The 25,368-nt window shown below is 37.5% G+C and overlaps 1 protein-coding gene across 10 annotated transcripts in view; it reads left to right on the top strand.

Moving 5' to 3' along the window:
• The window catches only part of FERRY3 (FERRY endosomal RAB5 effector complex subunit 3), a 28,966-nt gene extending 9,605 nt beyond the window's left edge, over positions 1-19,361 (top strand). For 4 of the 10 annotated variants that reach the window (XM_075162941.1, XM_075162911.1, XM_075162967.1 and 1 more), the window contains 9 exons: positions 1,297-1,403; positions 2,147-2,344; positions 5,758-5,886; positions 7,012-7,080; positions 7,785-7,835; positions 8,646-8,848; positions 13,330-13,387; positions 14,588-14,655; positions 15,623-19,361. In XM_075162941.1, the coding sequence (XP_075019042.1) occupies positions 1,297-1,403; positions 2,147-2,344; positions 5,758-5,886; positions 7,012-7,080; positions 7,785-7,835; positions 8,646-8,848; positions 13,330-13,387; positions 14,588-14,655; positions 15,623-15,715 (976 nt within the window). In that variant the 3' untranslated portion in view covers positions 15,716-19,361. Of the gene's footprint in view, positions 1-1,296; positions 1,404-2,146; positions 2,345-5,757; positions 5,887-7,011; positions 7,081-7,333; positions 7,377-7,784; positions 7,836-8,645; positions 8,849-13,329; positions 13,388-14,587; positions 14,656-15,622 lie in introns of those variants that run through there. The other 6 variants (XM_075162931.1, XM_075162921.1, XR_012675702.1 and 3 more) reach the window with 5 other exon arrangements.
• The last annotated feature ends 6,007 nt before the right edge of the window (positions 19,362-25,368 follow it).

Below are 25,368 nucleotides of genomic sequence, written 5' to 3'. Positions count from 1 at the left end.
TGACAATCTGCTCAAGCTCTAAGCCCAATCCTAAAATATTTTTCCACAGAATTTTCATGTTAGCTTTGTTGGTTATTTCCATGAGATTTTAAAGATTACAAAGGCTATTCATACTTATCACTATGAACCTCTTCCCATGTTCTGGCCTTCTACTGCTGTAAAATAAGACCAAGGTGAAGTTGCTTAGAGCTGAAAGCTAGAAGAAATGGACTGCTAGAGGTTCAGAGGCAAGGACCTCTGAGACAGAGTGAGTATGTTTTGGCTTCATAATCTTGGATGCTTATAACAGATGTGAAGTGATAGTATTTGAATCATTGCACTCACATACACTAGCAGAAACTGTAATCTCTCTGCTTGTGTTGAGTCCTGAAAACTATAGGTCCCTAATACATTTGAAAATAGTGCACAGGAAGTCTATAGTGGGGCAACTAGAAGCTTAGAGAAAGAGAGAGAGAGAAAAAAAAAATGCATGTGTGTTACACACATATATAGACATGAAATATATATATGTATACACACACGCATATATAGATCTTTATGCATCTAGTTGCTTATATGTGTGTATATATATTTATTAACGGTATATCTCAGTTCTACCTCATCACTAGGCATTTGCAATTAGTGGAATTGCTTGCAAGTTTATAAAACACCTTTGAAACACCTTTGAAGATTAGGCATTTTGAAAATAAAGAGAAACTTTTCATTAATGCAGAAACAAATTGGAGAGATGTTCATGTTCTTTCATGTAGCAGAAACAGTACTTATTATATCACTTACTTCCAGACAGTTGAATTTAGGAAGAAAAATTAGAACTGATATCTGAAATATTTCCTGCTAGCTTGAACACTGTGGAGTATTTGATTTGGTTTTTTTTAACCTCCTATTTTGTGCAGGGGAAAAAAGAAATGTTTTCTCTAGTAACTTCATAAATAAGGTTTTGGCTATTATAAAGAGGCTGAGAAGAATTCTTTTTTTTTTTTTTCCCCTTTTATTCCTATGTTCTTATTATGTTATAACTAGGTATTGTGATTTATTTTTATTTCTCAAGCTCAGAATGCTTTACAAATGAGCTAGGTAATATAAGTCTACAGTGGAGTCTACTCTTCCTGCTGGTATGCACCTGGAGTATTGCATGCCAGAAAAATAAAACCTCAGATGAGTGGAGCTCATTCAAATAGGTTTAGTTTCTTGGTTTCCACAGACTAGCTGAGAAAACTTTGAATAGCTTTCACAAAATATGGTTGATCTTGAACAAAAATTAGGATAAACTTTTCAGTACGTTTCTCATTATTTTAGTGATGAAATTAAGGTTCAGCCCAGTCAACTGAGAGAATCTGTAGAAGGAAATGGAAGAATTTATGAAGAGCAAAGGCTGTTAGAAGAAAGTTTTACTATTCACTTGGGTAAGTAAACTAAACTGACACCAAAAAACCAAACATAATAACACATGCTAATAAATAATGTATCTAAGCCATGTATTATTTACAGTATTTAACTGTCAATGTGTATAATATATATAGTTTGTAATTGGTCTGTATTTGTTCTTTACATATGTAAGAGAAGTAGAGTACGGTATAAACTGTATCAAACAGTATCTAGCTACCTGAAATATACTTAATGGAAGACATTCTAGAAGCAAGTTTTTATCCGCTCTAGCAAGGTGACTAGTGTAGAAAAGCACACTAACATCAAAACACATAGCTGTTAAAAATTATATTTTAACTTTTCTTATGTTTGGTAACAAAATATGGGTATTAAATTTAATTCCCACAATAAATTAATGGAAAAATAGGTGCTTAAATTTTTAATTTTTTGTTTATGCAATAGAGACTTCTTAGACTGTCTGTTTTGACTGCATTAGTATTTCATCCATAGCCTTATAATAGGGAACATTTCAGGTATAGATAAGCCTTGCTTTGTGACAGTATATGAAAATATTGCATTTTTACTCTTATTTTGTAAATTGCTGATATGTATATAAAACTGAATATATGGTTAAGAAATTTCTTTTGAGTATATTGATTGTATTTCCCTTATAGGTGTTTTTCACAAAACTTAAGGGAGCACTTTGATCCCTTTCATTTTAATAACAATCCTGAGTTTCCTTTTTTACTGTATGTATTAAAATAATTTATATTCCGTACAGGAGCTCAGTTGAAGACCATGCATAACTTGAGATTACTGAGAGCTGATATGCTGGATTTCTGTAAACATAAGCGTAATCATCGAAGTGGAGTAAAACTTCACAGACTTCAAACTGCAATGTCTCTCTATTCAACTTCTCTCTGTGGCCTGGTTTTATTGGTAGATAACCGTATCAGTTCATATAGCGGCATCAAAAGAGGTGAGCCCTCTAATAGGGTGTAACGTGTCAGTGAAAATGAGTGTCACTTAAAACTTGCTGTCTTCTCTCACAAAAAATATTCCTTGTAAAATTAAAATTTGCTGGAGTCCGTAATGTTTTAGACATGGTGTTCCAAAAGGGTAAAAAATGCAAAAAGAGGTATGGATGAGGATGGGGGACAGAGTTGTGCCCTAATATGCTGTTATCTCTCATCTCTTTCCTAGGTTTTGTGTTTAAGTAAGGAACGTGTTAGAGTGAACACTTCAATGTTCATTTCCCTGCCTTAGACTGACTTGTTATCAGTAGGGTCTTCTAACTGTCCAATGTCAACTTAGCATACTGAAACCTATACGCAAATGAAATATTCTAAGATTTTAAATTGATAAGTAAATATATAAAAACATCATGAACGTTAGATATCTGCAGCACTATGAATTTCATTAAAAATGAACAATAGGAATATTACTTGCCTACTCCTGGAAAGCTTGATTAGTAGCCATTTTAAATGCATGTCTTTTGAGTAACTGGAAGCTACAGTGAAGGTATTTTGTGAAACATGTGTTTGTTCCCATTCCAATTTTGGTCAGCGAGGCTTTCTCTGAACCACATTATTGACTTTCCCACCTTCCTCTTGAAGTTTAATACCAAAATATTTACACTTGAAATGTCTTTTTGACTGGAGCCACTATTACTTGTCATTATTCTAGCATGCTGTAAAAAAAACAGACTTTGGTGGTTGATATTCTCTGAAAACAGTGTGGAATCAGGCTTGTAGCAAGAAGGAAAGAGAAGTGTACCAGTAAAAACTGCAGTTGCATTTGTGCTGTTTATGGCTTCCAAGCTGCTTAATTCTGACGATATTATTTATTATTTATTTATAATATATTATATATTTATTATACTCATTTTCAGTTACTTTTTTTTTTTTCTGCTTAAATATTTAAATTAATAACAAATAGAGAAGATTTGTTTTTATACTAAATCTTAGGTGATAAGAGAAGATGGACATTTAAGTAATACTGTTAAATACAAAATTGCATCTTCTAGCCACCAATTAGATGTTGCAGTCACAGCAGAGGGGAAAATAAGGGACTATATTACAAACTGTAACATATAATCCTCAATAAATTTTTATTTATTTGAGTTCCAAAGGGACTTTGGCGAACTTAACTGTGGGCATGTTCCATAGCTGTCTGCACCACCATTCTTTTTTATAATGTTGCAGAAATGAATGTGTCTCAACTCCTCTGACCTAGTCAGATATATTACTTTAAACCATCAGTGAACGTCTGGTTGTACTGAGACCCCAAACCACTATACCAACTGAGGTTTAGGCACATTTCTTTAAATCCACTGTGTGGTGAGAGTGGTAACTTCTGGCAGAAGAGCAGTAATAAACACCTTTGAGAGGAGACTTTGCTCTTAAACTGTTAAAACTGTTTGTTACAAGGGCTCTAGCCAGAGGCAATTCTCCTTCCTAAAAAGCTCTTTAAGAAATAAATACGCTAGGAGGTTCAAAGGTTCATAAAACTGCTATATAGGAGACCTTTAAATAATACATTGATGCTATTGTTTAAATAGAGAGGTAGTGGCTTGTGCAGTCTAAATTTCTGGGTTACAAAAGTGCAGAAGCAATTTTAAAGCTGGGGAAAAATACAAACCTAATAGCCTTTATTTTGTGATGGGCTAGAAGCTCCCTCAAACCTCTATGAGATTTTCAAAGGTAGTTGGAGTAAATGAGCTTCATGTGAGCACACTGTTTATCCAAGCATTTTACATTGTTTTGAGCAACACCAATCACTCGGCAAGCACTAAACGGAGAGGGGCTCCAGTCGTACAAAGTCCTGCAACTTACTTGGTTGACCTTGTTTGTTTAGCTCTATCCTGAGGAAGCTTAAGAATGTGCTCTACTTAGTGTATTTTGTTAGTTCTGTTGCAACATTTTGATGTTGCATCTTCAGTAAATCTGTTATCCAAAAATGGTTCCATTTTTCTCAAAATTCAGGATGTATGTGAGGTATTTGCAAGACGGAAAACCATGACTGCAATGTTTTCTGTATTTCTTACAATGTGTAAATGGCAACTAGCAAAATATACCTTTGCAATCAGATTTGGACACATCTCTAGAAAACAGCCTTGAACAGAAAGTTGAACTTATGTATGAACTTTCAACATGCTCCTTTCATTCAGACTATTTTTTCTAAGCTAGATGAATAGTTTCTTTATATACTTTATGCATTGCCTAGCTCAGGTCACTTATATTAGGACTTTGTAGAGCTACTGTGACTCAGGTATTGAGTAGGTGTAGCACGCTCAGACAAATGATAAACTAAAATTACAGTTAATTTTAATTTAAATACAAGAGATTTTTCATTTGTTTGTTTCAAATAAAATGTCTTGTGACCTGATTTTATGTTGATACACAAAGACAACACAATCTTTTGGAATATGAGCTTCTTCCCTTGGTTTTGGTCACAGAATTTAATAAAGCCTTTTGAAAATAGATTTTGTGATGGAGACTTCATGTAAAAATATAAAACACATTAAGGTTTTTCTCTCCATCCTGCCTGTTCCTGTCACAGCCTGTTCACAGGAGTATACGGTGCTTTCCAGATAGGCAATCGGAGTACATTAAGAGCTTTAATGAGGATTGGAGCAGGTACCTCAAAATGGGAAGTAAATAGCAATTGCTTAGTATTGTCCGGCTCCCTGCAAATAGCTTGTTTTGGCTCCCATTGACTTGCTTCGAGAGACAGCGGGACATTAGGATAAGGAGCTTAGAATACGAGTCACAGAAGCAGTATGTTATGATCCTAATTATCAGTATAATATTTCCAAGTCTGACATAATACTTGCTTATCAGGAAAAGGAACTTGTAGCTCTTTTCAGCTGATGACCCTTTTCTTTAGCTTTCAGATCTGTGTTTTGAGAACTAAAAGGAAGGACCTGTAATTACAGCTTTCCAGATACACTGTTGATGAATTTCATTAATAGCTCTCATTTTTCAAAACAAACTGGAATGCTATTGTTGCTGTTGCAAGTATCTATTATGTATGTTTTAATAAACAGATTAAAGGACTGTTAGTAATAAGACATCATTTTTAAAGCATAATTACATTTAATGCACATATATTATTGCTGTTATTTGGGGTTTTTTTGTCTGGGTAGTTTTGTTTGAAGAGCAACAGCACTCAAGGTTGTTTTTTTTTTTCTTTTTCAATTAATTTATTTCAAAAAAATGTTTTGTCTCTGCCATATTTTTTTTAGAATTTAAAGAGGAGTACAGCAGGGCTTTGTCTGGTTTTGGGGGGGTTGCCTTTGTAACTGGCCTTTCTTGAACAGTAGAGCAGAATTATGTAATGTTACTAAGCACAGCCTTATGACGTGGATTTTAATCTTTTTTTTTTTCCTAGATTTTGCAACTGTTTGCCAAGAATGCACGGATTTCCATTTTCCTGGAATTCAAGAACAGCTTGAAATTGTCCAGAAGGTTGTACTTAAGGCCAGAGCACAGCGTAGCAGTAAGTCGAAAAGACATCAAGGTCAGTGACAACCAAAATTACTTTCCTTGAAATAGAATAGTGGTCAGCTGAATGTTTATGGTTACAGGCAAGTTAATTTCACTCTTCTTCAATTACCTGATCTATAAAATGGAATGTTCTAGTTTATCGATAAACTGTGAGAAGTCTGCATGAAATTGTCTCTTCACAGGCAGCATTTGCACATGATGTCTTGGCTGCCATAACAGACATACCTTACCAAAAAACCTTATATATATAAGTCCTTAGGTTCTGATCACACTTTAACAGCATAGCAAGTGTGTGGGGCCATTGTGCTTTCCTCTGCAGTGTAAACTGCCTGTAGCAACACAGACTTTATCTGACTTGACTTTTTAATTTCTATTTAAATGTAAAGCTTTAAAAATTGCAGAAGAGGAGTTATGACTTTTTCCCTTCCTTATAAGTGAACACTAAAAACTGAATAATAAATGGACTAAATGTATATACTTTTTAGTGCTGACCAAATCCTTGTGAATGGTTTACTTTGCAGTTATACGTACAAATGGCTGTGAAATTTTCTGACCACATGGTGTTAAGGCAGTACTTGTACAGCATGAAACTCTGTTTCTCTTGCAGAGAACTACTTATACAGTTTAAATATATCAGTAACATGAATAGATTCATAAGAGTACATAGAGAAACAAATTTTCTTAGGAACCTGCATATTGCTGTAGTCTTGAGGAAAATACTGAAAGCTGTTTTTATACTGCTGATTTATGTAAATATCTTTAAAATTTTTCTTGTAATACTAGGAACAAATTTGTTTTAAATAGTTTCTTAAAAAGCAATAGCAAGGTACTATGTAGTTGTGGGGCAATTTGGAAAGTTTAGTATTATGTTTGAGAATATTGTATTTTCTTTTGTCCAAATGAAGAGGTATCGTAGAATGGTTAAATAAGAAAGCTAATGATTTGAGATAGACACTGAACTGAATCCTATTGAAGACAGCAAAAACACTTCCTGTCCATCCCCCTGCCTTTTGTGGACTTTATGGTAACTTCATAGTAAAAATTCAAGCCAGATATTATCTCAGTACATCAAACTTTCACGCCAAAGCATAATTAATAGATGGTATGTTTAATATTTGTGCTATGTATTTATATACAGAAAACAAAAATAGTGGAAATGAAGATAAATTAAAGAATATTGAACGAAACCAGTCAAATATTTTGCCGGGTGAGTTCTGTTGCATTTTTCCCCTCTTCTTAAAGCAAATTGTGTTTTATAGATGCACATTTTTAGCTCTAGAGTCAGAACATAAATTATAAACTAAACCCGAGTTGACCTCAATCAGAGGAGAAGGATGTTCTTGTGGCTAAGGCAGAGAACTGGGTGTCAGGACATCTGGTTTCTATTCCCAGCTTTGCCACTGCATCATGTGACTTGGGGCAAATCACTCACCTTCTTTATGCCTAAAATTTCTTTTCAGAATTTGAGGGTGAAAAAGAGATCTCTGAGCATCTTGGGAAAAGGTGAAACTTAAATACTAGCAATTAATTTTATTTTTGAAAATAATTATGTCACTGTTGTGATACAGTAAAGCATTTTAGAATGTATTTTTTAGCTTTGAGAATGTACAAATCCATTCCTCTCAAAGAGGAAGTATCTTCTGTATATATTGTTATTTTTAGTAAGGAAAGCTTCTGTGGAATTTGAAGATGAATAAACAATTGGAGGGGGAAGGAGTTAAATTCATACAACCCGTGGTTGAATAAGAGGGCTTCTTAAAATTGCTTTCATGATTGTCTTAGATCTTGCTAGTATAAGTGGATTATAAATCAGCTTGGATCCTTACCAGATAAATTCGGGTGAATCTTGCTGCAGTGTCCTGTGTATTATTACTCTTAGTAATCCCCAGCAATGACCATCTATCTCCTTAGCAGTCATCAGAAAGGAGTACATACCCATTCTTCTGCTGTCCCAGTACAAAGGTAGTATCTTAACTTAAATGACCAGTGAAAATAGGTTTGAAGATAGATGTTTATCTGTTGACTGAAACAGTGGGGTTATTGCATGCCTGCTTTTCTCTTGACTCCAGTATAGACTTTTGATCTCCAGCAGAAAGGTAAGATGGAGAGACCTGCATTTCACTGCCCCTTACTTTTTCTCTGCCTTTGATAAATGAATACCAAGTCTAAAAATACCCCCAACAAGATGTCTTGGTAACTTTTTGAAAACAACTCTGTAACTGATCTTCCCATTACTATGAATTATTTTAAATTCTAATGATCGTTGATACCTTTGTCTTCCAGTACATATCTCAGTTGTTACATAACCCCCTATCTTTTTCCACAAACTTTTTGCATCCTTTATTTTAACCCATCCATTTTTGGTATTTCCGCCTCCCACATCTGTCTGCAATTCAGTGCTTACATTGTATATTTTGAGTATTACAGCTCCTCTGTGTTTGTTTTTCTGTTTCATGCTATATATAGATCATATCCGCCTGTACTGGCACTGTTATGTCTTATTACACCAGGTGTCCGTGATGCCAGTGAAACCCATCGAAGTAGGGAAGTGAGTGTAGGATGAATGTAAAACAATGATACTCCAAGAGATTTTAGATCAGTTGGTTTCTAACTTTTTTTTTTAATCTCCTTATGTATATGTTTTGATCTCTGTTGTATATTTGTATTTGCCTTTTGTCTTAACTGACCCTACCCTTACATTGCCTAACAATTGTATTTCAGTACAGATCACTACCATGATATCTTGCCTTCTTGGTTTGTATTATTCTGTAGGAGAATTCTACATCACACGCCATTCAAATCTTTCTGAAATTCACGTTGCTTTTCACCTCTGTGTGGATGATAACGTAAGATCCGGTAACATAACTGCTCGGGATCCTGCAATCATGGGACTCAGAAACATTCTCAAAGTTTGCTGCACACACGACATTACTACTATTAGTATTCCTCTCCTATTGGTGCACGATATGTCAGAAGTAAGTAAATGTAAAGATTTGGTTTGGTTTTATCTTCTGGGATGCAACAAAAGTGATTTTTGCAAAGGGTATGATTCTATGCTGGTTTAAGCCAAATGGGACAGTTGATCCTAGTCACATGCTCCTGCCACATCATTGGACTGGCTTCTGCCACATCGTTGAGCTGGCGCTCGTATCTGTATACTGACCCAAATTAAGGAACTGAACCAGTTAAAACCATTTCAGCCAGCTGAATCACTTTGGTTTCTTATTCCCAACTCGCTGTTTTGGACACTTCACTTCCTTGATCCAGCTCATTGCACAGTTGCACAGGTATTAATGAAAGATGGGACTATGTGCCTGGAAGTCTTCTGGCAACAGCTCTGACTTAGAAACTATACCTTCAGAGTCCCTGATGTGATAGTGATACCAGATCCCCAGTTTTAATTGTTGCTAGTTAGAAAACCTTAAAACTAAGTTTTATAAGCACAGATAATTATAGTCTGTTGTGGGTTTTTTTAAATAACCCTTTGATTTTTCACTTGTAAATTTCAATACTGCCTTTTCTTCTTTGAAAGTACCTGACTCACAGCAAGATAAAGGCTCACCAGTGGATTACCTTTAACAGTGACTTTTTTTTTTAACAGAATTTGATTGAAACACAGTAGAAGTGACCCCCTTTTGCAAGATCAGGGTCTATTATTGTGAAAGTGCAAGCAATGCAAAAGTTAAAAATGACCAGTAATGAAGCTTCTAAAGGATATACTTCCATACATAAAAGCAGACTTTTAGGAACAGATGATATTATTTCTGAAGTTTTTCATCTCTGGTACCAAGACCTTTTTTGGGCACAAATGCAAGTAATCAACTTGCAAGACAGAAGCCTGGGTTACTCATGGGACCCAGTTACTGTATCTCATAAATTTATTGACCTTTTTTCTTAATCAAGTTGCCATCTGACTATATTTTTTCTTTTTTTTTTTCTTTAAACCTTGTTAGTTTTAGCTTTCATTTGCATATCTGTATTTTAAAATACAAATAAAGCAAAAGACCAAGGGTTCAACGTGCTTTGAGAGTGTGTTGTTGCTTGGATGTGTGAAACTGAAGAATTATTATCTTGTCTAGTACTGGATTCTTAGAGGGTCCTGCTAAAACAATTTACCTTTTATATTAAGTTTTCAGTCTTTGCAGAGTAAGCAGAAAGTGACCTGTATGATAAGTGTATGTTTAACCAAAATGGCATTGTGTGAATTGCATTAGCAGCATTGCTCATTACAGTGCTTTGCAGCTGGCTGACCTAATTTGAAACACACACATATGTAACTTGTTGTTGAGGGAAAAGTGAATAATAACAGATTTCTGAAAGTTAACCTGAACTTGGTGCCTTCAGCAGCCCCAGTTTTGAATCTGTATTTACCACCTACATAAAAACATTTTTGTAAAGTGGTTAACCAGGAGCACAGCTGCAGAGATGTTTGCATGCTTCACTGTGACAGGCATTCATCATGAGTTTTCTCTGTGCTTTTCCCAAAGGTTTTCTTCTTTTATGGATGGGAGAGTGGTGTTTATAACCTCACAGAAGTAATGAGTATATCGATCTCAATGAAGCCATTGCATTTCATTATTATTGGACCTTCATATAGAACTGGGCTTTTTTCTATGAAAAAAAAATTAGGAATTCTGTTTTCCTTAGTTTTTCTTATGACGAGAACAACAAAAACAGATTTCTGTGGTCTGATCATTAAGTTAAACGAAGGAAAGAAGCTGGGTTTGATACTTGAGAAAGGCAAAAGCAGACAAGTTCAAATTCAGGACAACTGAGGTGTTACTGTCTGATCACTGTTCTGAATCTAATATAAACTGATATACAAACTGGGGAATGAAATGGCTCTAACAGCATGGCATTGCTAAAAATGCTAGAGCTGGCACACTTCTTTGGTAGTTTCAGAATAGGAGCCATTGCTGCTGTCCACACAGCAACACAGAAAAATGTGACTTCTCAGGGATCTCAGGCAGCTGTCTCTATTACTGTAAGTTAAGACAAAAATGTTTCAACAAAAAGTAGAAATGAAGGGAGTATAAACTGTGTAACAAATGTTTATGAACACAGTTTATGTATATAGAGAGATTATTGATGGGTGTGTTAACCTCAAATATTTCTCGTCTGAGTTTTCTGCCTTTAAATGTATAGTTGCTCATACAATGTTTAGGATTTGCATAGATATACTTTGAGTAAACATCTTGCTAATTCTTAACTTACTAAAATTAAACATTGAAATTTGGTTTGAAATCTTTGTCGCACAAGACATTTATGGACTTCAGTGTTTTCATTACCTGGTTATGACATTGTTCTGCAAAAGCACAAGCCCTTAGCTTTAGAAAAGTGGCATCCCATATAGTAAGTCTGTCACAAATTTGTTTGAATAAAAAGGTTTGCAGCATATCTTTCTAATCAGTGCAGTTGGCCTCTTTTTTTTTTTTTTTTTTAACAAGCAGAAAAAATCTTAATTTGACAACAGATTATTGCATCCCAAAAAGGAGTGAGGTGTGGTCTCTGCTAGTGAACAAAACCAAAAGTCCCAGGTTTTTTTTTACTTGCTTGAATGCTATTAACCAAAACTCACTATAGGAGATGGGATGTTTGCTTTTTTTTCCTATCCCCTGCACTGTATTTTGAATTGGTACTTAGTTGATCCTTCATCATTTCCACAACTGTTACTTAGTTTGCATATAGAGAAAAATCCTGATAACATGGCAAAATCACGAGAACTTACATTTTTAAAGATGGATTAGAGTTGAATCACTACTGCGTCATTTTCAGTTCTTGTGGCTTGCACGCAGTGACATTCTGGATTCAACCTGTTATTTCCCTGAGTGCCCACAAGATTGAACATCTATGTTCCTCTGAAATAGTCCAAGGAATAGTGTCATATCCTGCTGTTTCTATCAGTCCTTAAAATATTGATTATGCAAGGTACTCCTGAGTTGCCTACAGAGCAACAGGACCTTTCTTTTTAGACACTTGTTTTTACCTAAGCCAAAACAATGATCAAAACTAACAATAAACGCCTACGTTACTTGTGACAGAAAGCACACATAGGCAGATGTATTATAACAAAGACCAAGTATTTCTTCAAGAAAGCTTAGAAATGAAAAAAAAATTTTATAAAATGTTGTCCAGTATTGTTCTGATTAATGTGTTGTATGCTCTAAAAGCAGCATCTATTGATGCAGTGTTTTACATCATGAAAGAAAGTTTTCTGAAAAGTCATTTCTAGCTTATGCTGTTTTTGACGTATTACGTATTTTGGGGATGGCAGGAGATACTCCCACGTAAGTAGGAACTTGGCTTTCAGTAGTTGTTTAATGCAGCCACGTTCAGTATACTGTTGCAGTGTTATCAGTTGGCATTCTTGGATAACCTTGCTTCTCAAATGACTTTTTTTTAAACCCTGAAATTCAGCTTTTTTAAAATGACAGATTGCACAGTTTTTGGCATTGCAAAATAAAGGCTGGCTTTACTGAATAGAAAATTATGTAAAGCATAAATTTGAAAAGGTACATAGAATGATAAATTTATTTCCACGTCTATATTCCTGTATTCAGACTAGAAAGTGCTCATTTTGATGTTGAAGAGTACCTCAGAATAAACAGGTACGATTTTCTTTTTGAGAAGTGTTTACAGTGACAGTCACTCTGTCTCTGACAAGGAATATTCATCTTGATATAATTCACTTTGTAGCATACAGCCAAAGAATGTTTAATGTACTAAAGCATTTAAACTGTTACTTAAATTACTTAAACCAGTGCTTGTAGCTATGTCTTAAGATATCTTAAAGCAGTGTGGTTTTCATATCCCATCTTGGTATTTAACTTTAGGTATCTGTTTATATCTGAAACTCCTCTATCAGATGAAGATGGATTTTGTTTGTTTTAACTCCTAACATAAATGTGTCTTTAGGGGAGAAGGGCTTCTTCCGGTTCCAGTATTAGAGAGAAGGTTTTTACTGAAGGCAGTGGGTATGCTGATAAACCTTAACCAGAATCATCAAGAATAGCTAGGAATCATCAGTTACAGCTGTTAACATGTGATCAGGAGCCTATCCTTGGCTAGCTGAGGCACAAATCTGACAGTTATCCATTGGATGTTATACATTTTTCTGAAGCTCCACAGGGGAATTAAATAGACCCATTTCCAATTACATTAATAGGATTATCAACAATGTTTTTATTCAACATCTCAGCTTAAAAATGTATAGATTGTTCTGGGCTCTCTTACTGATAAGCAGTTGCAGTGCTTTTATGGTCACCTATAATGTATATACCACTTGCCCAGAATACTCTGGAAAACTGAATCCCTCTTCATGGCCTGTAATGCTGCTTGAATACTTGATGGGAAAATGTGGTTCTATGGCAAAAATGTATTTTTTTTAATAACTTCCCTGCTATTCTTGTTGGTTAGATCCATTGGGCATTGAGGCTTTTCATTTATTAATTTTTAGGAAATGACCATTCCATGGTGCTTGAAGAGGGCAGAGCTTGTGTTCAAGTGTGTCAAAGGTACGTTAGTGAATGCTTCAGCTGGTTTTTTTTTGTGTTGCATTTGGTGACATCCAGCCTTAGCTCAAGCTGTATATTTTCCCAAAAAAAGGTGTTTTTCAATAATTTATTGTTTGTTAAAACATACACTTATATTGTCTCTTTAAAATTATTAGCTGTCCTACCAGACGCTTGAAATGGAGACTAAAAATGTTTCGAAAGTATCTTTACAACTTAAGCATAGACAGTAGAAGAAAAAGCCCTTACTGCTGCTTTGAGCAATCTCTGAAGGAGGGCAAGAGCTGATGGTTCTCTACAGTATAATTTCCAGTGTCTTTTGTATTTTGATTGCCTCAAACAATGAGGACTCCCCACATTTTTCCAAGACTAGTTTATACGCTAATTCATCTCTTTGCTGGAAAGTCCTCATGACTCAACTTGGTTTTCTGTCTTTCCAAGTGGTATTATTTACTGCATTCTTGTGTGTTGCACTTAAATACTTGAACCAGTCATTTAGAGTACTTAAAATGTTAGTAGTGTTAATGTTCTTTCTACCACCTACTCGAGGGACCTCTTCCTATTGTGACCTTTAGTAATTCACAATGGAATATCATCCACATAGCCACCTTCATTAAACAAGTATTTTTCTGAGTATCTTTATTTGCCACTGGTGTGTTCCTGTGGGCCTTGTAGTTCATATGTAAGGAAATGCTAGCATAAAAATGCCATTATCGGAACTTGTGCACTAAAGGTGTGCTGAGCTTTTTCCATATAAGTAAGTCCAGGTAGCTTCTGTTGCTGCCGGATTGCCAGTGTACTTTTGGCAACAGACTTGTACTCATTCATGTGGATGTGATCACATCAGAGCTAAAGGAAAGAGCTATTTCTCAATGAAAGCAAGCCATTGAAAGAACTCGTAACACGCATATTTGGGGAAACCTCTCGCTTCTGCTGGCTAGCACTCTGCTGTACAGTAGGACTGGTTATTCTGCTTTTCAAGGGTATATTGATTTTCTTCATAACTCCTCATTAGATTTTCCAGTTAAAGCAGATTTCAGTCAGGAGATTGGCCAAGTCTGATTTAAATGCGATTAATGACATCCCTAGTTAAGGCAGTTAAAATCCTGATCGTGTGTGAAAACTCCCTCACTGCTTGATAACGGTGTAATTGACGGGGAAGATTGCATAGGTAATGCATATAGTATGAATGCTGGTTTTTAGGTTTCATGATGGAAATGGCCTCGTGGGATGGAGGAATTTCTCGGACTGTACAATTCTTGGTACCACAGGTAGGTTAAACCAGGTTCATATCTAACGTAGGAGACTGTTGGAACAAGAAGTTAAGTGTCAGCAGATCTAGTTTTGATTTCTTTGCTATGCCCTGCTCTCTCTGTGTGAGCTTAAATTAATCACTGTGGTTTTAGTCCCTTGCCTATGAAACAGGAATAAGAGGGGTTTATATTTTTTGATATCTTGTAGTATCTTCGGAGGATGCTAAAATTTCAAACTGGGAAGTTCACCTTTACAAACGGTGAATACATCACCTTTGAAAAAGATACTTTTTTGCTATTATTTACTCTGAAGAGATGGGCTAACCTTGCATTACATAAGTTTAAGCGTTCATTAGTCATATTGCCTAACAATATGCACTGACTTCAGTCATGCTTCCACAAAGTCATTAATGACTCTAGGTATTTGAAGTTAATTAAGATTCTGAAAAGATTTAATTTGGAATTCTGTCTGATCTTCAGAAACAAGAAGTTTTCCAAAGGTAGCCAGCACTAAGTTTGATTTGTTCTAAAAGGCAGTACTGGAAGTAATATAAAAATCAGAGTTATATTAGGAAAGAAACAACATGTATTTCTTGACAAAGTAGTAAATGGCTGAGCAAGGAGGAAGCCAAGAATAAACGAAGTAGTGAAGTTGAATGTAATTCTGGAATTCAGGGAGCAGGAGTCCTGTAGATAACAAACAGCACTGTCCTGCTTATGCTAGGCAGAAATAATCAATTACTGGAACAAGAAATCTACTGGAAACAGATATTCAAATAAATATACAAACAGTATTTTTAGGTCAGTCTTTTCCTTTTGATTGAAATAAATAAAATTATAACACATAGTTTGAAAACAATCTTCACGGTCTTCTGAAAAACAGCAATTCTCTTAAATGTCAAGAAACAAAGTTGAGAGAGACTTAATTCTTCCAAACTACGGCAAAAAGCCAAAGCTTACTGGTGGTTTTTTCTTTTTTTTTCAGACAATTTCTGAGGAAATGTTTTACCAACTGAGCAATATGCTTCCGCAAATCTTCCGAGTATCCTCTACATTGACTCTGACCTCTAAGCACTGAATTTTGTGCAGCATTAAGATGTATCCTGTTGACAAAGGATGAGATTACAAAGATTCTGGAATGGAATGTCTCTTTTCTGAGGGATAATGACCCTGAAGTGGTATTTGTTGCAATTTCAAGAATCATGTTGTCATAATAAAAGAGAAATGCTATCTGTGCTTGGGTGTTAGCAGTTGATTTTTGCCTCTTGCTTTCTGTTTCAGCAGATTATTAATGTCGAATTCCTCACCTTTATCTGAAAGATGTTCAATGTAACTTATTGTATGTAATCTACAGAAATATAAGTGATTCTTATACGTAAGTAGTAGGAATAATTGCTTATGGTAGGAATAGGATCTTCTGGGTGGGCTTCAGGTTGTTGAGTTTTAAAAATATTATCTGAATTTGCTCAGTGATACTTAAAAAAGTATAAACAAGCAAGGTGTCTCCTTAGAATAACTTCAATGTAATTAGTCACAGTTGTCTTTCCAGAGTCACAGTGACCACAAAATAAGATGTATTACTGCCTCATTTTACCTTTTTACTGTTACAAAATGAAAGACATAAAACAAGCATTTAACCTGCTGCATTTTGTAAATCACGGAAGTGTTTAAAAAAAAAAACCTAAATAATATACTTGTGACAATAATGAGAATTTTTAATTATTATTTCTTCCTTTTTTTTTTAACATGTTAACTTTTTGCTTTATTTCAAGATTTCACATTGACAAGTCTGTCACATGAACCATTTAATAGGAATACTATAGTGTTCTGGACTCTGTTGTATATTTTGCTGCTTATTAATTATTAATGTTTTATGACTAAACAATCTAATTAGAAATGCTGGGGAGACATCTCAAGATGCAGCTATGAAATTTCTTGGGACAAACTTGAATCCAGTCAAAAAAAAAAAAAAAAAAAAAAAGCCCACACCCCCCTGCCTCCCCATGATGGGGGTCAGAGGGGAGGTTGGGAACTGCTTTTCCCCCGTCTTGGACAGTCAAGCTTTTTGAACTCGGCTGCAGACCCAGGCGGCTGGAAGCAATCCGTCCATGCAGGGACCAGCCACAGGGAAAGTCCTGCCTGAGACTGGGGGTCTCGGGGCTGCCGGAAGGGTCAGGATCACAGTGAAGCAGCTGGGGTGGTGAAGGTCCCAGGTAGCTTTCTGAAGTCCACAGTTCTGTTAGGTAGGAAGCACGGGGCAGAGCTGGCTTTGAATCTGAAATCTCTTTCTATGTGTTGCTGAAATTCTGCACTTGAAACCTGGAGATCCTGGCAGCCAACTAAAAATCAAATTATTTTCTATTTCCAGTGTGATTTTTTTAAAAAATTATTATCATTTAGTTTGATAAATGTGAAGATTGCAAAGCTCTGTTCTGGGGAAACTGCATAATTTAAAATTCTCACAGAGAATCAAAGGAATATTAATCAGTTTGTGACTGATGTATTTAACGCCATGTAATTAACGAACTCTTAGCTTAGTATTTTTATTGTCCTGCATGCTGTAAGTGACCCAGCAAGCATCTATTGCTGAACTGTCAAATGCTTTCTTTTCCTCTGCCAGCAACTTCTAAAGAAGAATCATGCAAGTAATGTGACCTAATTTGGTGTTCTAGAAAAGAAGGATGTAAATTCATCTAGAAGGAGCTGGATTAATCCTGTTAGAGCTCATTTTACATTGGTGGCCTTAAGCTGAAATCAAACTCTGGTCCCAGAAAAGCAAGTGCTCTAACCACTATTCTGTTTGTGAAAGGTGTGGTAGCAGAAGTATTCCTTTTTATAAGTTGTGAGACTTATCTGCGTTGTGAAAAAGGTCTGTGTTACGTACTTGGTACTTTTATTTTCTTTTTTTTTTTCCTATAGTCAGCACATCTATCAACAAGTAACTGGTGGAACACCAAAAATTCTTGAGCAAATCATCTTGCTTATACTTTTAGACTCTTTGTTAACAAAAATTACGCCTGAATTCTCCTGTTATTTTGCCAAAACACGAAGACACCATTTAATTTAGTACCACTTGTGTAAAACTGCTAGTAATTTCTAAGAAAATAATTAAGCTTTTTGCCTTTCATTTTTTTAATCTCTGTGTTTTCAGTCCTTAGCAGATTGCATATGAAATTTTCAGTAATCGTCCTTGATACTAAAAAAACCAAACAAGCTCTAGTGGTGAGCTTTTGGAAAATCAAAGTGGTAGGAATGGCACGGGAAAACTATTAGTTCCGCTTAAAATTGTACTGAAGCCTGGCCCTTGTAAATGCTGAATTGGCCAAACTGCCAGACTGAATCTTTGTCTAAAGGACTTTTGATACAACATCTATTATTCCCATTTTTCATATCTCTTCCCAAGGAAATAGTGCTAACAGCAGATCTTTAGTTGTCTTTGTAGAAAAACAGAATATAGAGATGGGATGACCTAAACTGTACTTTCTGTTTGATCTGTACCTGGCAACGGTACAGAACGGTAGCACACAGGCTGCAATTTATGGAGTAAAGCCACGTGAGAAATCCTCTTCGGGTCATGAGAAGCTATTTGAGATTAAGAGGAAAATGACTCAATAGGCATGAGGTTTTCTATTTGTATATGCAGTGCAGCATTCCTTGGAAGGATGACATTTAATGCCTTGAAAATGTTGTGTAAAATTGTACGTGTAGCTTGTATTGAATAAATTGTTCTTGCCACTAAGAGAAATGAGGAACGAATGCCATTGTTTAGCTTTTTTTAACCTGCTCATGGTGACCACTATAAACTGCAGGTGCCCTTTACAGAATCTGAACTGAGGTTATTACAAGAAAAAAAATGTAGAGAGTCTCAGTCTGTCAAGGACATAACTAACTGACCCTCAGCCTATTGTCTTCAGCTACATGATCTGTGTCCGTTTGCTTACGTGGTGGCTGACAACAAACAGGAGGAGAAGAGTACAGAGAGTTGAGAAACAGATTTACAGACCTCGTGCTGACCAGAATGCTTTTACCCTGTTGTAATTCCAGAAATTTCACTGTTAGTAGATGTCACTGCCTGGCGAGGTAAGAATCGCATCTGAGGTCTTTCCTTCTGCAATAGTTCACTCTGGGTAGCAGAATCTAAGTTAATGAAGCACAGCTGAAAAATGTTATTATTTTATAAGTTTTCCCGTTGTATGAGAGATGAGTGAAGCCACAGAAGGTGATTATGGAGAGGAGATATAATTTAAAGGAGGAAATTATGACTAAGGTTACATGTTCTAACCCAGTTCTGTTATTTCTGTGAGCTTAAAAGTTAACCAATTCATTTGATCTGTACCTCATTTTCCCCTCATTAGAGGAAAGTTTAATTTATGCTTGTGTAGTGTTTTGAGCATTAGTCTTGCATGCCACATTTACTCATTTCTTGCCTGTACTATATCCAAAAATACAGTGCTGTTCCCTGGTATTCACACCAGGTCAGAAGTGTAGAGAGATGTCTGTCCTCTTCTTCTATCTTTGCCTCATTGAGGTATCAGGACAGACCATCAGTGCTGCACAAAAATAAATGTATTCCTTCATACCATATACTGGATGTGGTAGAAGTCAGCAGCAACCACAGAATTATGGGCCCATGGGACCATAGAATTAGAAGAATATATTATTATGCACAAGTACAAACAACCTTATTTCTGGTTGTGTAAGCTCAAGGCCTTGACTTTATGCTATAATAGCGTTTAAACACTAAGTTGTAATCTTACCCCAACGTTTAGAAGCAAGTGGAACAAAGCAAACACCCATCACAAGGAGCAGCACTCAGAGACCAGCCACGACTCATCAGAAGCAAGACAGTGATGAAGGAGTACCCTTGTAAAACTTGCCACACTTGAGAGAGAGAAGGGACTACCTCCAGCAACAGGACAGTGTTCTGTGCGTGAAGGTGTCCTTAGAAGAGCAGATTCTCTCCCGCTAATGGCTTAAGCTATTTGTTAGCAAAATTGCTTTGGAAAGCTGGACTAAACCCAGAAGGCAAGGAAGTCTAGCACTCACAGAAGGTCAGCAGATGGGATCAGTTCATTTGTCATGAGCTGTGCTCCCCCTTGTGCTTGCCGGCGAAACAGGCACCAGGCACCTCCGACAGGCCGAACGGGGTGATTAATACCCCTCGATCGGCAGAGTCTGTAGCTTGCTAGCAAATGTGGCCTTAAGTCCCCTGAGATAGAGAAGCAAACTGAACTGTGGTGTTGAACGTGCTGAGCAAGTGCTCAAATGGGTGGGCTTTTATATTAATTGGGGACCTTCATACGATGGCAGCGTTTGCCAGGATGCACACTGCAAACTCGGCACATCTGCCAGAGCATGGATAGTGAAGACAACCTAACCGATAATCTGAATGAGCGCAGACATAGCCAGTTGCCGATGTGCTTGTTATTCTTGAAATGGACATGAATTTATGAATGCTCAGAAGCAGAACATTTAAGTTCCTGGGAAAATTTACATTCCCATGCTTCAGTACCACGCACTTCCGTAGATGCGTAATGGCTAAGCACAGGTGGCAGTCTCGCAGCTTCTAAAGTAGGCGTATAAATTACATCTAAATTCCCATTTGGAATGAGCTAACGTCTTTCTTTGCATGTGGTACAGGCTGTCCCAGTGATATTAGGCTGCAGAGGAAGCCATAAGAAGCCTGTAAAGCTCTTTTTAAGATTAGTTCCTGGAGATAAGGCCAGATTCTGGGTAAAGAAAGGTGGTTCATGGTTCTTTTTTTTCATTCCTGCATCTGTCAGAATAACCTGCAAAGGGAGAAAAGCAGTGTTCACCCTTTATAACAAAGGTTCCGTAAGATAAAAGCCATTGAAACCAGTCAGCGTAAGATGTGAAGTAAGTGTGGCAAGCTCTGCCTTGTTTTATGAACAGTCCCGTACAAAGTGTCACGTCCAAAGTCCGTTGCTGAGGAGGGCCTACCAACAGTATCGTTATGGGCAATGCTGCGTACAGCAGGAGTAGAAGAATACAGCAGGAGTGACCCACCCATCAGCTCAGACAGATCTATCAGCGTACCCTGGGTAAGGAAAAAGATGTTTAGTCTGTTGCCTGTGTCCCATTGAATAAGCACGAGGAAGGCGGCTGCTGTCTGTGGAGGAGGAGGGAGCCTCTGCCAGTCTCCCGGGAGGCAGTCCCTGTCGTTAGGCCCGTGGGAGGGAAGGCTGGGGAAGCGGATGACCTGCAGAGGTGTCGGCAGTTCATACAGCAACAGGCGTCATACCTGAAACAGCTGCGCTGAGCGGATGAGAAACGGAGGGCACCCACTGGTCCTATCTAGTAAGGGTGGTAGGGGGAAAAGCGTAAGGAAAATAAACCGAGTGGAAGAATGCAGTGTAAAGCAGCCCAGAGAAACTTCATGTCAGTGAATAGTCAGCTCTTTTTTTGCTAAATTTAATAACGCCTTTCCACCAGGAAAAACATTAACAATCTCTAATGCGGCTGTGACAAAAGGAAGGTGACAGTACAAGGAAGTCAACTGGAACAGCAAGACAATTTAGACAAGGCCAAAGGATATGGCTGGGAAATAACTGATGTAATTTTGCAGACCGTGAAAAACTCACTATGTGCTTAGTAGAATATAGCAGAATGGACTGAGCAGGCCACAAAAAAGACTGCAGAGGTAGTAGAAGATAGTATACAGAGTGGGGTGGCAAGTGCAGCTTGGGGAAGATGAGACAGCTTTAGCAAGCAGAGCTCCCTCTGGGCACTTTCTTCCCACATGAAGTATTTTTTTCGTTGCAAAATGCATTATGGACTTAAGTACATGATGCATAGTTCTTGTCTCACTGACCAGTTTCTCTGCTTTCAGAAACGACATGGAGCGGTGCTTTCAACCAGGGCTCTGCAGGGGCTGAGAAAAGGTGGATAAATTTTCACTAGCGGGGATAATTATCAATACCCATAGGGAAGAAAAAGCCACAGAACAAAACAAGGTTCTTGTGTCATGTTTGTAACACAGACATATAAATATGAAATATCTAGTATCAAATATTCTATGTAACATAGAAAAACCCCAAAAGCTAACAGTGTTAAATCATAAAAGAACTCGGCACGGACTAGCACGTAATGATGTGCTGTATCTGCACTTCTCAGAAGAGCCATGGTAGATACTGGCATGTTTCAGATGGCTGTTGCAGTTCACAATGTCTCCTAAATCTTTGCTTTGGTCACTGGGAATGCAGCAAAAGATACTGTTGTAGAAAAGCCACCAACCTTGTGCAGCCTGGGGCCCGGAGGATGTGACGTTAGCTTTGATTGTCTTCCTAGTGTTTATTTAGCAGTCACTTTTATTTAGGAGTCACCTTTTGCTCTGCGTTTTGCTGGTGTAAATTCAAAGTCTACTAAAGTTCACTGACTTACTCCAAAATTACACAGATGTAACTGAGAGCAGAATTTGGCCTTGTGTGCCCTTCCAAGGGTGCTAAGTTTGAAGAGATACAGAGTAACACTGGCTAAATGACAACTGAAGGGGAATATAAAAACCATCTGTAAGTATTTAAAGGGTGCAAAGATTAAAGAGGAGGCAGGTTTGTATTGCATGTTCCAAGAAAGGGTTTAACTTAACTAACAGAGATAAAACTGAGCAAAGAAAAATATGTAAGAATTAGAGAAGCAGTATTTCTAAAAACTTAGAAATCAATCTCATAACGTACAAAAATTTCTCTGAGAATGGAGAGATTTCCACTGTGTCATTTACAAAATGACAGGAGGATACAGCTATGCCTTTGTGTTATACAGTAGTCTTAAGCTGCCTGGGAGATGGCAAGACAGGGCTTCATGTCTGCCTTTCTGATTGCTCAGCGGAAACAGATTGATTTCTCCCTCCTGCTGTTCCATCTTTGGGAAGCACATGGACGACCATCTGGATCCAGACAGATGTGGTTTGTTCCCAGTTGGCTTAATACGTTGATCGGTTTTAAATCTGCACGAAGGAGCATGCCATGGAGAAAAGCTCTCCATCCCTTCAAGACATAGTTTCTGTGAAAGACAAAACCTTTGGGGAAGAAATCCTTTAGTTAAATTAATTCAGGTTTGGATAAGAGGTATAGAGAGTCACATGCTACATGACATTGTCAGCTCTGTCCTAATGGGCATTGGTTCATTTATAACAGTGCCAAATACCATCAGAGCATCTTTGAGACCTAGTGGTTTCAACAGGGGTTCAAGGCCCTTGTCTCCATGCAGGAACAGACCCTGTACATATAAATTTAGGAGTGACTTGAACTGGGAAGTTACCAGAGTTGAAGCTGGTTTGGTTGTCTCCCAAAAGTCTTATTTTAAGTGCCTTAAACTGAACCATAACAGCTCCTGCCGGGCATAAATTATAATCCTCCAAAATGCTCTGTACTCACTCATGCAAGTCATTTATAGTGACAGTTTCAACTTTGTTCCAAAGAACACTTTTAAATCCCGGCAGAAATAGCATCGCTCCACAAACAGGGGCCTGCTTCCTTCCGCCACTCCTCGTGTGTGCAGCATCCACGTTATCAGTCTTCTGCACGCCTATTTCCGCAGCGGAAATCCTACCAGTGCAAGCCAGCCAAGCCTCCTTTTTTGAGAAATGAATCTTTCCTCGCTCACCAATAAAAGGTGGAAATTGCAGTGGGTCAGTGACGGGAGCTTGGCCTCAAGCTTGACCAGCTACACAAGAGGATGTGAGTGCTTCTGTTGAGTAGTTGTTTGGAAACCGCTGCCTGACCACCAGTTGTTATCTTGGATATGTTTTTAGCCATTTCGGGCAATTCTCCCTGCCCATGGAAGTGGTTCGTTCTTTCAAGCAGTCCATAAATTATGGGCAAGTCTTGCAAGCTGATGTTACTACATGCAAAACGGTACACACCACTCTTGCGTTGATAGCTAGTCCTGCTCAGCTCTGTTTATGGAGCCTTCCTGTTAAGAAATATGAACTGCAGATAAAAATACCTTGTTGGCAATTGCTCCATCTTTCCGAGGTTCACTTGATTTCTAAATCTTCAAAATAATTCAGGGAAGTGCTGCCTAACAGGGAAGGGTATTGTGCTTTCCTTGGTGCAGATGCTTTTACTAGTGCCAGTTTCTGCTGTTTCAGTAGATGGAATTTGCTGTGCAGATCGGGCCACTGCTTCTTCGGTTCTGCCTTTAATAATGGACGCACTCTGTAGTCCTCAAGGAAGGCAGAGTTTCCCCATAACACATTTCCTGTTCGTTGTGTTTCTGAATCACCTGGTAGCTGGCAGTTATCATGAGTCCCAACAGAGACGACAATGTGCAGGCAAAGCTGAGTGATGGATGTAGCACTCAACACGAGTGGCATAAGAACTCTGGATGTTCAGCCCATGGCATGTGGCACACGAGTGACCACGGCAGTACAGAAGGCAAAGCTTTGTGTTCTGATTACCGTAGCCTTAATGGGAATTAGCTGCCTCACTCTGAGGTACCCAACAGGCAAGAAACTTAAACTCCCTGTCTTTCAAATTATCTAGTTCTTCTAAAAGTTCTGTCATTGGATCGAAAAATTTATTCTACTAAGTTGATTTAAAAATTAAAGAACTTAAGTGATTGAATGATATATGGTTGACAGTCGCACAGAAGACAGGCAGCAGGCTTGGAGAGTTTTTGTTGTTAGCACTAAAACTACAAACTGTAGGCCAGATTATGGTAGGATAAATTATGAAGAGATCAAATGTAATTGATCAGGAAAACTTTATTGACTGGGAACATTATCAGGATATAGAAAAGTTAAAATAATTTAAAATCACCTGGGTGTTAAAAATCACCTGGATAGTGGACGGGATGTTCTGTCACGCGGAGATGGGAGCAACCTTCCTCCCTGTGAAACACAGAGGCCACTCCTCGTGCCCGTAGCTTTCTTTCCAGCCTTAGGTTTGCGTCAACCCCACCACAGGCACCCTGAGCAGAAAGGAAGCTTGCTGATTGCTTTTGTGTGGTTGGTTGGTTGTTTTTAATGTTTCATTCACTATTTGCAGGACAAGTTCTGTGAGAACAGAGCCCATTACATACTCCAGGACACCCAAGTCCTAACTCAAAGGTTAATGGAATTAGTGAAAATGAAAAGCCAGTGACTAGAGAGCACTGGAGATCCCTGGATCAAATCCTAGGAGATTTGATCCCTTTATTATTAAATGGATTTCGGTCTGGCCAGACTTTCCTCACAACCTTGGTCTTTTATGCCTCTGTAGCCAAAAGCACCAGCAATCACGGATGTTCAGACCATCATGGTCTGCGGTGGGGTAAGTAACATGCCCAAACCCTGATAAGGCCTCAGAAGAAAATACCAGCATGCACAGGTCAATTGAAGCTAATTTTTTATAACTGCAGTTCCATACCAGAAAAAAGACCATTACAAGGGTCTTCCAGCCAGACCAATGCATGTAAGCAGCCACTCTCTCTCTCCCTGAAAACAGCAGAATTTGAACTGGAATGGCTCAGTTGTTCTGCCATGACTGTTATCTCTGAGCTATCATATTAACTACAGTTCAGTTCATGAGCCTGTCTTAATTCTCACAAAAGTAAAATACTATCTAGGGGAATTTAACAGACTTTTCCCCCTCAAAAAGTAAAAAAACATAGTGAAGACAAGAAAATCCTACACTGATCAACTGAATAATGCAGGTAAAAATAAAATACTATGTTCAAGAGGATGACTCAAACCAACGCTAAGGGAATACTTTCAGGTAACTTTTACTTAAT

Source organism: Calonectris borealis, chromosome 1 (assembly GCF_964195595.1).
Source record: "Calonectris borealis chromosome 1, bCalBor7.hap1.2, whole genome shotgun sequence".
NCBI lineage: Eukaryota > Metazoa > Chordata > Aves > Procellariiformes > Procellariidae > Calonectris > Calonectris borealis.
The sequence above is the reverse complement of the archived record's forward strand: the minus strand, read 5'-3'. Positions and strand labels throughout refer to the sequence as shown.